Source organism: Podarcis filfolensis, assembly GCF_964270895.1.
Source record: "Podarcis filfolensis genome assembly, chromosome: 2".
In the NCBI taxonomy this organism is placed as follows: domain Eukaryota; kingdom Metazoa; phylum Chordata; class Lepidosauria; order Squamata; family Lacertidae; genus Podarcis; species Podarcis filfolensis.
This window is the reverse complement of record NC_139605.1, coordinates 115475785-115492977: the sequence shown is the minus strand read 5'-3', so window position 1 is coordinate 115492977 and position 17193 is coordinate 115475785. Positions and strand designations below refer to the sequence as shown.

At 48.0% G+C, this 17193-nt stretch overlaps 1 protein-coding gene and 1 long non-coding RNA gene across 5 annotated transcripts in view; one reads left to right on the top strand and one right to left on the bottom strand.

Moving 5' to 3' along the window:
* The window catches only part of CALCOCO1 (calcium binding and coiled-coil domain 1), a 39824-nt gene extending 25000 nt beyond the window's left edge, over positions 1-14824 (bottom strand). Inside the window, exons 1-2 of one of the 3 annotated variants that reach the window (XM_083599238.1) lie at positions 14715-14824; positions 5232-5380 (exon numbers count right to left, since the gene is read on the bottom strand). In XM_083599238.1, coding sequence (XP_083455364.1) covers positions 5232-5372 — 141 coding nt within the window. In that variant the 5' untranslated portion in view covers positions 5373-5380; positions 14715-14824. Of the gene's footprint in view, positions 1-5231; positions 5381-14502 lie in introns of all 3 variants that reach the window. The other 2 variants (XM_083599237.1, XM_083599239.1) reach the window with 2 other exon arrangements.
* Positions 7461-13828, top strand: LOC310756018. Of its 2 annotated transcripts, none has more exons than XR_014544648.1 (3): positions 7461-8743; positions 12740-12894; positions 13407-13828. It is a non-coding gene; the product is annotated as an uncharacterized lncRNA (long non-coding RNA). The 2 variants fall into 2 exon arrangements; XR_014544649.1 differs by having other exon boundaries at positions 7461-8855.
* Positions 14825-17193: the final 2369 nt, after the last annotated feature.

Genomic DNA, 17193 nt, shown 5'->3' with positions numbered 1-17193 from the left:
TAGGGGGGACTTGGGGAAGCCCACCTAACAATGTTTAGAAAGGATAAGGATAAGACAAGAATTTGTTTGTATTGCTTGTTTTTCTGTTTGTGTTGTTTAGTTGTGTTATAAAATGAATAAAAAAATTTTGGAGAAAAAATATGAAGAGGACTCCACCTGGGAAAGGGAATGGGAAGAGAGCATGAGAGTAGCCCATGTCCCCAGATCTTTCCCTAGGGCATGTTGCTTAAAGGTAAAGGGACCCCTGACCATTAGGTCCAGTCGTGACCGACTCTGGGGTTGCGGCGCTCATCTCGCTTTATTAGCCAAGGGAGCTGACATACAGCTTCTGGGTCATGTGACCAGCATGACTAAGCCGCTTCTGGCGAACCAGAGCAGTGCACGGAAACGCCGTTTACCTTCCTGCTGGAGCGGTACCTATTTATCTACTTGCACTTTGAGGTGCTTTTGAACTGCTAGCTTGGCAGGAGCAGGGACCAAGTAACGGGAGCTCACCCCGTCTCAGAGATTCAAACCGCCGACCTTCTGATCGGCAAGTCCTAGGCTCTGTGGTTTAACCCACAGCGCCACCCGCGTCCCTAGGGCATGTTGCTTAGATCAGCACATTATTATACAGGATGAGGGACGCACAAGAGGTTCAGGGAATATTACAGACTCCTTCACTTTTGAATCTGGCTTGGGCTACCCTTTGCCTCTCCCCATCCTCAAAACGCGGTAGGAGCCGGGATTCTTTGGATACAGCAGAGCAGATGAGCTCAGAGGTCCATCCCGGCTCTAACCTTCTGTGAATCTTCTGCCTCGTTCTGAACTTTCTCAAGGACAACTGCAGGTACATTTCACCCTTAACACCAGCAGCAACGGGACTAAACAACAATTGTTCGGCACCTCCAGGATGGAGGAGGAATTTCTCAAGTCCTGAGTCTCAAAGCAAACCCAGGCTTCCGTGGTTAGGCAAAGAATCATGGACAAAGAGAGACAACAGGACTGTACAAAATCATAGAAAACGGGAGATATGTAGCCGCTCCAGCAACATATCTTTATTTCCTCGCATCCTGAAACCCAAGAAGGGCTTTCACTCTTGCTAGAAGCTCAGCCTTGCTCTCACCGATTCTGGAAGGCTCCTATTGAAGAGTCCCGTACGCACAGAGACTTTGTTCCTGCCCATTAGGGGAAACAGGAAGCCCCGAACATATGTTTTTTAGATGTCCTTTTAAAGCTGAGATCCGTAGAGACACCACTGATCCTTTGCTGAAGAGGCTTGCCGATCTTTCAGACAAGTCTAAACTTAATTCTCTCCTCTTAGGCAAAGATCACAAAACGACCTGGCTGGTAGCCAGATTCTGCACCCAGATTTGTAGGCACAGATCATCCTCTAGAATAAAATAGCTTACTAGGGAAAAGCTGAAGTCGCCCTTTGGGGAGCCTCAGGGTCAACTTTTATGGTAGCCCAAATCTCAGTTGTACGGGTGTATGTATATACAGTGGTACCTCAGGTTACATGCGCTTCAGGTTACAGACTCCGCTACCCCAGAAATAGTGCTTCAGGTTAAGAACTTTGCTTCAGGATGAGAACAGAAATCGTGCTCCAGCGGGGCAGGGGTAGAAGGGCCCCATTAACTAAAGTGGTTCTTCACGTTAAGAACAGTTTCAGGTTAAGTACGGACCTCCAGAACGAATTGAGTACTTAACCGGAGGTACCACTGTATCTCAATTTTAACTCATGAGCTATTGCTGCAATCTGCTCTAATTGTATCTTTATGAATGCTGTTTTTATTGTGTTATGCAAGCTGGTCTTTGACCGTAATAAATTATCTATCTATCTATCTATCTATCTATCTATCTATCTATCATCTATCTATCTATCACAGGCTTTCCTTGCCCCCCCCCGCAAATTCACTTTGAGTTGGGAAGTCTTTTCTCCAGTACTGTTGGGCGCAGGAAGGAAGGAAGCATACTGACTTGGGTCCCTGAATTTCAATTTCTAATGAGAGCGGGACAGAAAAGGAAACCCGCAGCCGGCTCTTGCATAAACAGCCCTCCACTGTGCTGCACAAAGGGACTGTGTTCCTCCTTTTCTCTCTCCTCCCTTCCCCTTCCCCCAAGGACCACACTGGATGGACGCTGGGTCTTAGACATGGAGCAGGGTGGAAGGGAAGAAATGGCATTTTTAATGCTCCCCTGTATATAGAACATCCTGTAACAGCAGGCTCAAAGCGGGAGAACGAGAACATCAACCTCCTACTGTGTTGGCGTTCTATTTAGAAAGCTCCCTAAAAAAATAAAACAACGAAGAGCACCGCGAAAATGAGACACCCTCGTCACTGGCAGTCTGAAGTGGCATGCCCATTCTCCACCTTCAGGACTCTCCCATCTCATTCTGCTCTCTGTGCAGACCAGAATTGGCAATTGTGTGCATCAACAGTGCAGTCAAGGCCCTCTTTGAGTGAGGATCCGGGAAGCCAGGGTTCGAATCCTTACCTGGCCATAAAGCTCACTGGGTGACTTTGGGTCAATGACAGCCCATCAGGCTTGTTCACCTCACAGGGTTGTTGTGGGGATGGGGTGGCATGGGGTGTGGGAGAGCAAGATATGCCACCTCAAGCTCTTTGGAGAAAAGGGTGGCGTATATAAAGGCAATAAAGCAACAGCTGAGGGAAATGAGAACATACCGTATTTTTCCCTCTGTAAGACGCACCAGACTTAGTTTTTGGAGGAGGAAAACAAGAAAAAAAATATTCTGAATCCCAGAAGCCAGAACAGCTAGAGGGATCTGGTTTCTGGGATAGCCTCTTGCTGTCCCGACTTATGGGATAGCCGCGCGCAGCTTCTCCCAGGCAGGGGGATGAAGGCTCCCCCTGCCCGGAAGAGGCTGCTTGGGGCTAAGCCAGAAGCCAGGACAGCAAGTGGGATCGCTGCGCAGCAATCCCGCTTGCTGTCCTGGTTTATGGGATAGCCACACACAGCCTCTCCCGGGCAGCGGGAGGAAGGCTCCCCCAAGAGCCGCGCTCCCTTTAAAGAGCCGCGTCGAGCGTGTGTGCGGCTCTTGGGGGCTTTTCCAAGAGCCGCACACACGTTCCACGCGGCTCTTTAAAGGGAGCGCTGAGCAGAGCCTCCCGCCTGCATTCGCTCCATAAGACGCACACACATTTCCCCTTACTTTTTAGGAGGGGGAAAGTGCATCTTATAGATCGAAAAATACGGTATGTGTCCTGTGTTCGAAATTAGCCAGGTGCCAGGCACATTTCACACCTGGCTTCCAACCACTTGTGTAATGGTTCTAGGGGTTGCTCGTGCGTAAGTTGCCGCAACTCCTGGCTAGGTTACCTGGTTGAACCCTTTCTGTCTGGACAGCCCCTCACTTCGTGGCTGTCTCAGTCGCTGGCAGAATCCGTCAGTGGGCGTTTCTTGAACTTCTTCCAGCAAAGAAGTTCTTTGACGCCAAGTCTCCTCCTACTCTCCCTGCGCGGAAGTCTTCTGCGCAGGGAGGGTGTGGGCAGCGGAGGACCCGTGCTCTCCCCGCTGGTCTCCGGCGAGGAGTCCTGGAGCCTCCTCTCCGATTCCCCCATCTGCCCCCCTTCCACACTGGTGTTACGCTGATTTCCTTCCCCAGCAGATGGGCTGCCTCTCTCCCTACTGGGACCCTCTCCGGCATCCCCCTGGAGCCTTCCCTCCGCCTCTGGCTCCGATGGCAGTTCCCTGACAACTTGTGACCAAGTATAGATGCCTGACACCTCCACTCTCTGGAGATGCGTGCCTGGGGATCATTGAATCTGGACTGTTTTCACACGCTAATACCCCATCCTGTAGAATTCTATCTGTTATATTTTGTCTGCACAATCGGAATGAATTTCTGGAACAAAAATGCTTCTTTCCTGTGCAGCCTGAGCATGAGCAGTGAACAACTGTTGCAGTTTGTATGTCACCAAAAATGTCTAAGTACAAATATCAGCTGAAAATGTGAAGAAAAGGAAGGCACTTTTTACCATACATTGGTACCTCGGGTTACATATGCTTCAGGTTACATATGATTCAGGTTACATACACTTCAGGTTACAGACTCCGCTAACCCAGAAATAGTGCTTCAGGTTAAGAACTTTGCTTCAGGATGTGAACAGAAATTGTGCTCCGGCGGCAGCGGGAGGCCCCATTAGCTAAAGTGGTGCTTCAGGTTAAGAACAGTTTCAGGTTAAGTACGGACCTCGGGAACGAATTAAGTACTTAACCCGAGGTACCACTGTATGTGGTGGACCTGTAAGGTAATAAAAGCATTCTGGGAAATGATATATAATGAGTTGAAAAAACCCCAGAAGCTTTTCTATTAGGAATTGTAGGTACTGATATTCTTAGGGAGCAGAAAAGACTTTTTATGTATGTGACAATAGCTGCACAGATGTAACTAGCCCAGAGATGGAAAGAGGACAAAGTCCCCACCAGAGAAGAATGGCAAGCTAAGCTGTTGGATTATGCTGAAATGACAAAACTGACTGGAAAGCTCAGGAACCAAGACGACCAAAACTTTAATAAAGAATGGGGGGAAATTACAATTGGCCTGACAGACCAATGTAAGCAGATGAAAACATTAGCAGGATTGCAATAACTCTTGTAATGTAGTAAATATTGATAAAATGGAGAAATATAAAATATGGATTATGAAATAGTATGCAGTTGAAAAGGTTGACAATTGGACCCATGGAGGGGAAGATGGGAAGTCTAGAGATTTGGAGAAATCTCTAAATATAGATATGCATTTTGTATTGTTGTAATTTTACACTTGTAAAATCAAATCAAAATTATTTCCAAAAATAAAATAAAAATTGTTGCCGTTTGTCTTAGCTTACCCCACCTCACAGCCCTGCTCACAGTTGTGAAGAATATTCTTATGTTATGAATGGTCCGTGTCACCATTAAGAAAAAGAGGTCGGAATAGGCCAATAGATATTTGGATTATTCCTGGATCAAGCGCCTTTTCTTTAAGTTCTCAAAGCTCTTAACTTAGCTCAAGTTTGTCATCTGAATTAGCCAGATGTTTAACTGAGACTCAATGACAGTCAGCCCATCATTTGAAAAAACAAGACTTTAGAGCCATCTTGCCCCCAAAGGGAAACTAGACTTTCTGTTTTGGTGACTGTAACCTTGGTTTAAGGAGCCATTTGGCGCCTAGCTTGTATATCTGAGTTTCTAACACTGTAGTGTGTCCCACTTTCCCTCCCCCCACTCCCCAGCTGAAATACCTTAAATATCCCAATCCAGTCTCTGGCGGACGGCTTCATGCCAGGCGGCAGGCTGTAGTGACACTCCACCTTGGTGTGGGGCACGTAGCTCGAGGTCACATTCAGGAAAGCCACGCCGGGTTGGGACTGCACCTCTTCCATCTTGGCGGCTGTGAGGCAAATGAGGGTGGTTAGTGGGGGAAGGAAGGCCACAGAATTGTCGAGTCGGAGAGCATCATCTAGTCCAACCACCTGCAAGGCAGGAATCTGAACTAGCTCCATAGGCATGGACACCCCACCCACCAAACATCTGAACATTTCATCTGGCTTCTCTTCCCCACTGTTGAAATCGAGGTTGTAAGCTCAGTGGGGCAGGGACCAGTATCTCTCTCTCTTTTAGGGGGGTGGGGTGGAATGTTGTCTTCCACGACAGAAATATCTGCTTCCTGCAGCCAATCAGAAGCCGCGTCTTGGTGTCCGAACGTTTTGGAAGTCAACCCAACTTCCGGAACGGATTTCCATTCCACATCCGAGGTACGATTGTAGTAATAAACAGGATTGCACTATGCTGATTCTTCGGATGCAAACTTCTCAGCACAGTTTCGGTTTCCACATCTGGATGATGTGATTGCATCAGGCATGCAGCTCTGGCCTGACCTTGTTATCCTCCCTTACCCCAACAAATTACAAATTCCGTGGATCAAAATAAGACTGCAGTGCAATTATCTGCTTATTATGCTTGTCTACTTAATCCCATGTACTTCAGCGGTGGGGAACCATTTCCTGTCTGAGGGCCACATTCTGGGCAATCTTTCAAGGGCCAAATGCCACTGATGGGAGGCAAAAAAGACCTGTGTCCCTATTTTCCAGGGACAGTCCCAGATTTACAGAAGCCGTCCTGGTTTCCAATTCGATCCCGGAATGTCCCGCTTTTCCTAAGGATGTCCCTATTTCCATCAGAGAAATGTTGGAGGGTCTGGAGTTATGTGACCCCTGATCCAAGAAGATAAGAAATTATACCACTTTTAGAAGACATCTGAAGGCAGCCCTGTATAGGGAAGTTTTTTTAAAAAAAAATGCTTAATGTTTTATTATGTCTGTATATATTTTGGAAGCTGCCCAGAGTGGCCGGGGCAACCCAGTCAGATGGGTGGGGTATAAATAGTAAAATGATGATAACGATGAAATAGGATATCCCTACTTTCATCAGATAAATATTGGAGAGTATGCAAAAGCAGGTGAGGAACGAACACGAATTTCACCTTTGTAAAGTAGGCTAGATTCTGCACATATCTCTCTAACCTCCCACCCAGGCAAGCAAGAACTCATTCCGGCAGTCAAAGCACTCAAGGAAGTTTGTGAAGCATGGCCTGGTGAGAGGTTTAAGGGCCAGACAGCGAACCCTGGAGGGCCACATTCTGGGCCCAGGCCTGAGTTCCCACACCCCTGATGCATTTCATTCCCAATCCAATAACTGGGTTTTGTGTTTTTGTTCTGCGCAACTAGGAAACTTTCAGCAAAATATTGCCTTCAGGCAGGAAGGGGAAATGTAAGGATGCAATGGGCAGTGGGGGATGCATTTGCAGAGCAGCATTGATAGAGATCACGAGGAAAGGTCATAGCTACGCAGGACACAGAAATATCACCCCCTCGATCTTTTGCAGATTGTATTTCCACAACTACGAGGACCTATTCATTATGAAGTGTCATGACTGATTTATACCGCTGCATTGAAGTGTGTGTGTATGGCAAGTCTCTGCTCCAAGGAGCTTACAGTCTGCACTGAGACAATGAGGAAAGTCACCAGAGGGAGAGGAGAGGCAAAGATAAAGAGTGAATGAATTTGATTCAGTGCCATAAGGTGTTGTTTTCAGTAGGGCTAATGGGTTAAGTTAAGGACATGGCAGAAGAATCATAGAGTTGGAAGGGACTCAGGATCAGTGCAGGAATATGCAGCTATGAGGCTTCAAGGGGTGGTGGCAGTGGGGAATTTGGCGGGAGAAAGAGAGAGGCGATAACGTGTTGTTATTCTGTGAGTGAGGGATTTAGAAAACGAACATGTCTGAAAACCACTTTTTGCATGAGATTCCGGATTATTCATCAACTGCTCCTTGCCAATGCAAGGAGTTTTGCTTGTGCAGCACAAATGCCAACACCCCCCCCCCCAATCATGCACTCCACACCCTCCCCAAATTTGCTCTAGAGGGTTGAGGTAACCCCTACAGCAGATGTAGACCGGGGGGGGGGGGGGGAGAGAGAGACAGGTTAATGCCCTGTCAGGCAAGGAGAAATCCTCACACCAGTAGAACAAGTGACTTAGCGTGAGATTGGATTTCGTCCTCTGTAAATTCACAGAGGTAGGCCAATGTTGGTTACAGGAAATGACACAACCAGGTCATGCTCCTTTCCTGAAAACTAATGACAACAACTGTGCAATGCAGAGTTGTGGGAGGGAGTGAACAGCCACACCCAGACAGGTTGGCCACTTTTATCAGTGTTCGTTTGGCATTATTATAATTGAGCGTAACAATTTCTCTGGCACCTTCAGTGGAAAGGGCACATGGCTGCATCCAAATCTTTGATTCACACAACCAATATGATAGGAGGAGGATAGGCTGAGGGAGACATTGCCCCCGAGCCACACAGCAAGTTACATTACTGAATGGGCAGAGATTTGAAGCAGGATCTTCCACGACAGTTCCCTTCACTGTCAGAGGCAATAGACTTCTGAATACCAATTGCCGAGAAATGCGGAAGTGCTGTTGTGCTGAGGTCCAGCGTGTAGGCTGCCCACAGACTGGCTATTGTGAGGACGGGCTGCTGGAATAGATAGGCCGTTGGCCTGATCTAGCAGGGTTTGTATTGTGTTCTTAAGTGGGGCTGGCACCCCAGAACATAGCTGTCAACTTAAAGATTTGAAAATAAGGGACCAGCAGCATTGAAAATAAGGGACCAGCAGCCAAAAAAAAAGGGATTTTAGTCAACCAGCTGAAATACGAAGTTAAAAGGGACCAGATAATTTGGGGGAGCAGCGCCGGTTTTTAGCCCTTCGTTTCCAGAGGTTGCTGCTCAAGACACCAGCCGATGAAACACTGCAATTAAATAACTACAAGCAGCAACCACTTTTTGCACAAAACGAAGTCCAAGCTACAAAGATGCTGCTGCAGTTCTGTATCTTTTTTCTCGTGCTCCATCTGCAGCTCTCAATTCCATCAGGCGGGGCGGGAGGAAGGGGGCGGGGAATAGCGCCCGAAGTAAAGCCGCAGATCAGACCATCCATGCTAGTCTACCACTACAAATCTATGGGAGAAGCGCTTGCGGTCCTTCCCTTGTAGCCCTTGGAACACCTGCCCACGCCTACTCCTCTGCCGCCTCCTCTCTCTGAACTGCTTTCTCTATGGTTGCCCTCACTCTCCTCTCAAGGCTCCTTAGCAATTCATAGGCCATGCCAGGCTGCCCATCTCATCCGGGTCCTTCGGCGGCACAGCCGCAGTACAGCCTAGCAGGAGCGGGAGCAGCGGCGACGGGCAGAGGTGAGGCCCCAGGCAGAGACACTCAGTTCGGCGGCCGTGAGGAGGATGGCGGCAGAAGGGCCTGAGGCTCCTGCCAGTCCCGGCGGGGAGGGGCTCCCAGGGGCTGAGGCTGGTGAGAGGAGGCCGGAGGGGGGCGGGCCGGGCAGCCAAGCAACACAGTTGGAGCCTCCCTCCTCCCTGGCCGGCAGGGAGGGAGGGAGAGGAGCTGCTTCCTTTGAAACCCGAGAAATTTAAGGGACATCCATCAATAAGGGACAGCAGCGGGACACGGCGCTGGGATAAGGGACTGTCCCTCCAAATAAGGGACACTTGACAGCTATGCCCCTGAATGCGTTGCTCACCAACCCCGCCTATCCCCTACCCTCTTCCAAATCCCCCATCCCCTCACAGCTTGCCCAATCCCAGGATCCCACTGCTGACACCACTCATGGAGAAGGGAACGAAGAGAAAGTCTTTCTCTCCTTCGCCCTGTGCTGATCCCGACAGATGGAAGGGTGCATTTTGAAATGCATGCTTCCTTCTGATGGTGGTGGTGGCAGACAAACGGGGAAAACACTTCCCCCTCCTTGGTGACAACGATGCCTGCCTGCTCACTCTAGATCACCCCCTTCACCTGTTAGCTCGCTCGTTCAGCTGGGCTGCCTGCTTTCTCGGACCCCAGACTTCCCTCACCCTGCTGTGCATACATGCAAACAAGTACAGAACGCCCTCCCATCAGATGTCAAGGAGATGAGTAACTATACGCTTTATAAGACATCTGAAGGCAGCCCTGTACAGTGGTACCTTGGGTTAAGAACTTAATTCGTTCTGGAGGTCCGTTCTTAACCTGAAACTGTTCTTAACCTGAAGCACCACTTTAGCTAATGGGGCCTCCTGCTGCCACTGCACAATTTCTGTTCTCATTCTGATGCAAAGTTCTTAACCCAAGGTAATATTTCTGGGTTAGCGGAATCTGTAACCTGAAACGTATGTAACCCGAGGTACCACTGTATAACCTTTATAAGACATCTGAAGGCAGCCCTGTATAGGGAAGCTTTTTAACGTGTAATGTTTTGCTGTGTTTTCATATACAGTGGACGCTCGGGTTGCGAACGTGATCCGTGCGGGAGGCACGTTCGCAACCCGCAGCATCGCATCTGCGCACACACGGGTTGCAATTTGGCGCTTCTGTGCATGCACAACCGCTGAAACCCGGAAGTAACCTGTTCCGGTACTTCCAAGTTTCGGCGTGCTTGTAACCTGAAAAAACGCACCCTGAATCATCTGTAACCCGAGGTATGACTGTACAGTGGTACCTTGAGTTGAGATGCTTCAGGTTATAGACGCTTCAGGTTACAGACTCTGCTAACCCAGAAATAGTACCTCGGGTTAAGAACTTTGCTTCAGGATGAGAACAGAAATCGTGCTCTGGTGATGCAGCGGCAGCGGGAGGCCCCATTAGCTAAAGTGGTACCTCAGGTTAAGAAGTTTCAGGTTCAGAACGGACCTCCAGAATGAATTAAGTTCTTAACCTGAGGTACCACTGTACTGTATGTTGGAAGCTGCCTAGAGTGGCTGGGGCAACCCAGTCAGATGGACGGGGCAATATTATTATTATTATTATTATTATTATTATTATTATTATTAATGCGGGCGGTGGCGGCAACAACCAAGGGAACACGAGAAAGCCAGCCTGGGCCGCCCACTCATTTGTTTCCTCTGCTCACTGGAGCTGCTGGCCTGCTTGTTTTGCTCAAACGCTCCATTTCATCTTACAAAAATGCTATATAATATTATGTAACAGTAAGATAGGTCTCCGCTGCTTCACATAGATTTGCTGCACTTCCATTGTTAAGTCAGGAGCGGGTGGGGCACAGCTGAAAAGGCTTTTGGCAGTAAAGAAATTAAGAGTTCAGGTTTTGCCAGTGCTGCCCATAACTGGAACTGAAAGACCAGCGACCAAGGTGGCTGAGAACGATTTGCTGGTGTTCTCCATGAAGTTTTATTTCCATCCCCAGGTAGCAGTGCCATGGCATATAGCTGGGAAAACCAAGAGACTAGAAACTTGTATAGACTTGGCTAAGAGATGAGTAAGAATTCGAACACTCATTGATTTCATTGGACCTAGTGGTATTCAAATTGTGTTGTGAGGAGAAATTCAGGGGTTCCTTAAAAGCTCACTCAAAACACCAACAGAGGTGACCAAATTTCCTTGAAAGACAGTTTACCCACTACTATTTGTGTCCCTCTGTCACACACAGCCACTCTTGGTGTGGGGCAACAGCTAGACCCAACAGGCCCAGTTAGCACTGCATATAAATTTACTGGGCAACTGGCACGCATCCCAGAATGCATTGCAATACTAATCGGTTCTGTGGCAAATGTACAGTATAGGATTTCCTTAGCACAGAAGTCAACAGAGGAAAAAATCCCTGCAGAGTGTTTGAAAACCACCGACTTAACCTAAAGAATCGAGGAACTGGAGGTTTCTTTCTTGTGTGGGCCGCTGGCAGACAGCACTCTCTTTAGTTTTGCCCAGAGCACAGCATATATAAAGGACTGCTCCTACAATATGAGCCTGTTCTATATGTATTTATTTTAGAACACTAATATTTCCTGCATCATAGACCTGAGAGGCTCTCAAAGAGGCTCACAGAAGATTCTCAGAATAAGAACAACATTCATGTCCGGTTTCAGCAACAGAAATAACACGGCGTCCCTAGGGTGCCCAGATTATTCCGCTGGCATTTCCTGCCCTCCTTCGTGGTCTTCCCAGGTGTTAACTATTGCTTTCTGCCTACAAGGGAGCAAAGCCCACTGACAAACTGAGCTGCTGGAACTCACTGAGCGCATGGTAGAGGCCATTATAAGAGTCCCCTTCTATGCATCCTCAGGGGTCAACATATGAACATCCAAAGTCAGGTGGGAGATAACAAGATAAAGGTCTTTATTGGTTGTGGTGTTGCATATTTGGGACGTTTTCCCCAGAAAAGCTTGTCTGGTACCCAAACTGATGTTGGTACTAGGCAAGAGACATTTGCTTATTTGCCCAGACATTCCAACTTTTTCTTTTTTCTTTAATGGGATGGCTTTTCTAGAGTTTTGTCACCTGGCTATGGCCTGCTGGTTTTGTGACTTTACTGGTCTTGTTTATTTATTTTGATTTGAATTTGCTGCACCAGAAAAATACGTTTTACTGGGGACCTCAAGCTTATACATTTATAAAAACAAAACATAACAATAAAGACCAGCCGCAAAGCGGCTAAACTGAAACCCAGGCTCATTGCATCATAAATTTGAAGGCAGGGTGAAAAGGATTATTTGTCATCAAGGTAAGGCATCAGTCATCTACGGTGGAATGTAGTCCAGATACCAGCACTCTTGGCTTTTACCATCTACAGCAATTATTATTAACTTTGGCCTTGAGACAATGCAAGGAACTGATTTGTTTCCTAATGATATAACCATATCTGATACTTCTCAGCTCCCTCACCTGCAAATCTTGGAGCCTGCCCAGACTAGGAATGAAGAGGTCTCATGTGACACTTTGCCATGCTGCAGCACTGAGTTTTTTTTTAAATGAAAAGTTTGTAGTCCTCATGGTAGCACAATAGCTTTTTTAGAAAGAGGAGGGTTTTGTCACCCCAAACTTTGCACAAATATGGGTGATATTCAACTGAATGGTTGTGCTAGCACAATGGGATGGAAGAGGGAATGCGGAGTGATATGAACGTTGCTGTCACCCAGCGAGGGCAAAGCAATTCTTAGATTCTTATTAGCGTAACTTAAGGATCAAATAACCGAGTTCTATGTTGCTGCTGGAGTAGCAGGCATGTTGCACAGGGATTGGGAGTGCACAGCACAGATCTCTTGGCTGGGAGCTTGCAAGTGCATGAATCGGACCCTTCACAATTACTTTAACACATACAAACATATCGTTTAGTGTACAGAAACCTAAGAGCAGCCCTGCTGGAAAAGACCAAAGGCTTATCTAGTTCCTCATCTCATTTCTCACAGGGGCATATGGGAAGTCCATACAGCAGAGGAGGAGAGAAATAGCCCTATGACGACTGTGACCAGACTGCCAGAGTTATCCTCCATGAATATGTGAAGAAGTACATCCTTTTGTCTGTTTGGATGTCCCACCTCTCAGCTTCCTTGGATGACCCCAGGTAGTGTGTACATTAGAGTAAAGGTAAAGGGACCCCTGACCATTAGGTCCAGTCGTGGCCGACTCTGGGGTTGTGGCGCTCATCTCGCTTTATTGGCCGAGGGAGCTAGCGTACAGCTTCTGGGTCATGTGGCCAGCATGACTAAGCAGCTTCTGGCAAACCAGAGCAGTGCACGGAAATGCCGTTTACCTTCCCGCCGGAGCGGTACCTATTTATCTACTTGCACTTTGACGTGCTTTCGAACTGCTAGGTTGGCAGGAGCAGGGACCGAGCAACGGGAGCTCACCCCGTCACGGGGATTCGAACTGCCGACCTTCTGATCGGCAAGCCCTAGGCTCTGTGGTTTAACCCACAGCGCCACCCGCGTCCCTTTGCACATTAGAGAGAGAGAATGGGGGGGGGGGGGACACATTTCCCCTGTATACTTTCCACACACCATACATAATTTGATCAACCTCATCAATCCACTTTTTCTCAGCTCGATTCTAAATAGGTCTTCCAACCTTTCTCAGTAGGGAAAGCCTGTGATGAAACCTTGTCACACGAGATGCTTTCGGATCTACACAACAAGTCAAGGCAACAAGCTTATCCCAATATGCCCCATGACCCAGGCAGAGTCCCGGCCAAACCACATGGGTAATGAACGCCTGGCAGCTCCCAGCACTTTTGGCCAAATTCCCTTCTCCTGGAGCATCTGGGCGGTGCTTTTGCAAGAGGAACACCAATCAGAGCCCAGCAGAGAGCCCAGACATGTCTGTGCAGGGTACAGCAAAACAAACCAGCAATCAGATCTCTCCATCTAACAGGCAGAAGCGTGGGAAGGCTCAAGGAGAAGCCTTGAGGACCTGGCTGGCCTGCTGCAAGGCTTACGCAAGAGGAGCCCATCCTCCTCCTTTACAAGGGGATGGTGAAATGGCTTGCCATTTGGAGTGCTCAATCCCCACCTTGTTTTGGGAAAGGCTATTATGACTCTCCTGTAAAAGCGTCCTCCTAGCAGGCGTCAGGGTTGGGAGTCCTGCGGCTGGAAGCCAAACAAAGGGAAACTTTGTTTTCAAGAAACCAGAAGTCCCAGGCTGTCTTCAAATAAACACAAGCCTCTCGCGCAGCGGACCTCGCATCTCACTCGCAGTTAATACATTTTCTGGGAGGCCCCAGGACAGGAATAATATCCAAGACAGAGAGAGAGTAATAATAAGAACAGAGGGGAGGGAGGAATGGCAGGCATAGAATATCCCAGGCCTATTAAGTATGGAGGCAGGAGGGCTTGGGCTGTCTCCAAACTGACAGATTCTGGAGGCTTGTGTGTGCAAAGAGGGGGGTGGCAGAAAGAAAGAAAGAAAGAAAGAAAGAAAGAAAGAAAGAAAGAAAGGTAAAAGTAGCCAGGAAAGACCTTAGCATTTAGTACAGGGGTTCAGAGATTCCCTTGGTCTTTTCCCCCCATCACCACCTCAACCCTTTGTGCCGCAAGCTCAGGATTAAAGGCCCGTTGGAGCCTTTCTTGCCTTCTCCAGCCCTCCCCAGATTCATTTCAGCGACGAAGGAGTGGAAATCAATGCAAACGACTCCTTTGACTGCGGGGGAGGCAAGTCACTCCCCCTCTTTGCTTACATATTGTTTTGCTCACAGCATTCGCAGGAAGTGTGGGGGGGAATTAAAAGCTCCTGGAATAGAGGAAGGCGCCCCACTGCACCCCCAGTCCGTTTGAGCCATCCGCTTTCCGAGCAGCAAAGGAAAGGCGAGGAGGAGAGAAAGTAGCCACGTCCCCCTCCCCAATCCCGAAGACGTCTCTTACCCAGAGAGCAACCAGCTGTTCCACTAACCTTTTAGCAACAACAATAACAGCCTTCAAGCCAGCTGGGGAGGCGGAGGCAGGCGAGGCTCGCAGCGCTGCTGGGAATTGTAGTCCTCTCCGCCTGCTCGTAAATGGGCAGGAGCGCAGCGCAGAGACTACATCTCCCAAAGAGCCGCGCGAGGCAGGGGAGGCCGCTAAGGATTGTGGGCTTCGTAGTCCCAAGGCTCGGAGAAACAAGGGGAGGATGGGGCCCCGGGGACTCCAAGTTCCAGGGAGCAGCATTGGCTGGGGGGGACACGGGCGCAGTTTGCTGGAAGGAGATAATGCAGAAGGGAGCTCAAGTTGCCCAAGAGAGGGATCCTGAGAAGGTTTTGTGGAGTAAAGGGCCCCGCTTCTGGCCTGGGTGCTTTAAGAACATTGCAAGCAGTTTACACGCGGGTTCGTGGGGGGCAAATTGCACGGATGGAAAAGAGACGTGGAAGCACAACGATGGAGCACAGACAAATAGGAAGGAATAAGCGGAGGAACGCGTGCAAAAATGTGCAGCTCCATGCACACACACACACACACACCCGACATTCACATGGAGAGTTTATACAAGCAGTCAGAGATGAAAGGGAGTAGCTGGTTTGCAGCCGCATTCACAAAAACAAATGCGCGTGCACCCGCAGGTGTGCGAAACTCTAGAGAGGCATTGTCAAATACCACGCAAAACCCGCAGAGAGCGAAATCGTGCACAGGAAGTCGGTGCCATGTGTGATGAGTCATCGCCAGAGCCAAACTGCACCTGTTCTAGTGTAATTGATAGGAAAAGATGGGCGGTATGCAATGCAAAGCTCTCGGTGTTTCATGCAAAAGCTGTTGCTTGCCTCCAAAGCCTCAGACAAGTTTCACCTGCCCTTTCTGCTTTCTGTTCCCTTCTCCATTTTCAGGTCTCCGGTTTTCCTGTTCCTTGGAATTCCTGGCTTTCAAGTTCTTTCACCTCCTGGCCTGGTGTAGCTTGAGGAATGGCAGGGCTTGCTGCCCTAGGCCCTTCTGATCTATGCCGCAAGCATTGCAACTTTGTGCCCCCTGCCCTAGGAAGTCCTACAATTTGCCCACATTTATCTAAATTAACTTGTTAAAGGCATAGCTGTCAACCTTCCCCACTTTTTTTGCGGGAAATTCCCTTATTCCAGCGCCATTTCCCGCTGCTATCCCGGATTGTTAGATATCCCGTAGACTGTCCCTGGTACAGGTGAGGGTACTGATCCCTTCTTTTCGAGGCTTCTGATCCCTTCTTTTCAAATCTGAAAGTTGACAGCTATGTAAAGGGCTCAGGATGTGGCAACTTGGGTTTTTGCAAAGCTCAGTTTACTTGCGGAGGAGCTGAGCTCTTGCATGGTACCGCTTTGATTTAGCAAGACCAGGTCTTTACACAACTTCAATGACGGGGAAAGTCACCAGAATTAGCTAGAAGCTAGGGGATAAGGATTTCAAGGTGAAAGCAGGGTTTTGTACTCCTACAAGATGGGTATTGACTAGAACACAACAACATGCACACATGCACACAAAAAGAGGGTTGGAAAGACTTCAGGTTTGCAGGATTTATATTATTAGTGTTTTTGCTATTATTATTAACATGATAAGAATTAAGGGAGAGTATCTATGATTAGGGACAGATGAATCTGTCCTTTACAGTTTCTCACATTTTCTCAGGTTTCTAATCTTCAATTCAGTTGTCCTCATTTCCACATCAGTTTGCAAATTCTGCTTCGAAAAGTCCTCATGAAAATTCTTCAGCGATTTAATGTGCGTTTCTCCTAATGCGTACTTTTTTGTATACATTTCCCCCAATGTACATGTTTTTTTGCAAAGCGGATTTCCCCCAAATTTGTATTTCCCCTAATATAACACATGATTTTAAAGTTATTTCCACTAATACATATTCTAGGCACATGTCACCTTGGTATATTTTGGTGCGCGTTACTTGCAGTGCATTGCAAAATTCGAAAAAGAGTGAATTTTGAAAGACACCACTTCAGTTCACGTCGTGTTTCAGAAAGCGCCAAATAGGTAGATTAACCTTTAAATGTGAGCCATATAGGATGTCCCTCCCAGCCTTATCATGAGTGACAGCGACCTGACTCCCAGCATCAGTGTTTGATACTCATTCTATTAGCCAAACCCTACTGGATGGGTTCATTTCCTTCTCCCGCTTTTCTCTGGCTATTGTGAAGGGGAGCTACCATTGCTACCAATCCAGCAACAGTGAGAGGAGGAGAAGGAGGAAGCGAGGTCATCCATGCTCCTATGCCTAATAGAAGCCTGACAAAAGATAGGGAGAAAATTAAGCTTCCTCCGTCTCCATGCCAGGAAAAATGTCATCTGGAAAATGTCAGTGAGATAGGCTGCTGACTAAAGCAGGAAAGCAGACCCAATCCAAATATTGGCGGAACTGCTAGGTGGGGGCGAGAGGGAGGCCTTGTCAGCTACTTCCTTGAAAGAAGTGGCTCTGCAAGGACTTT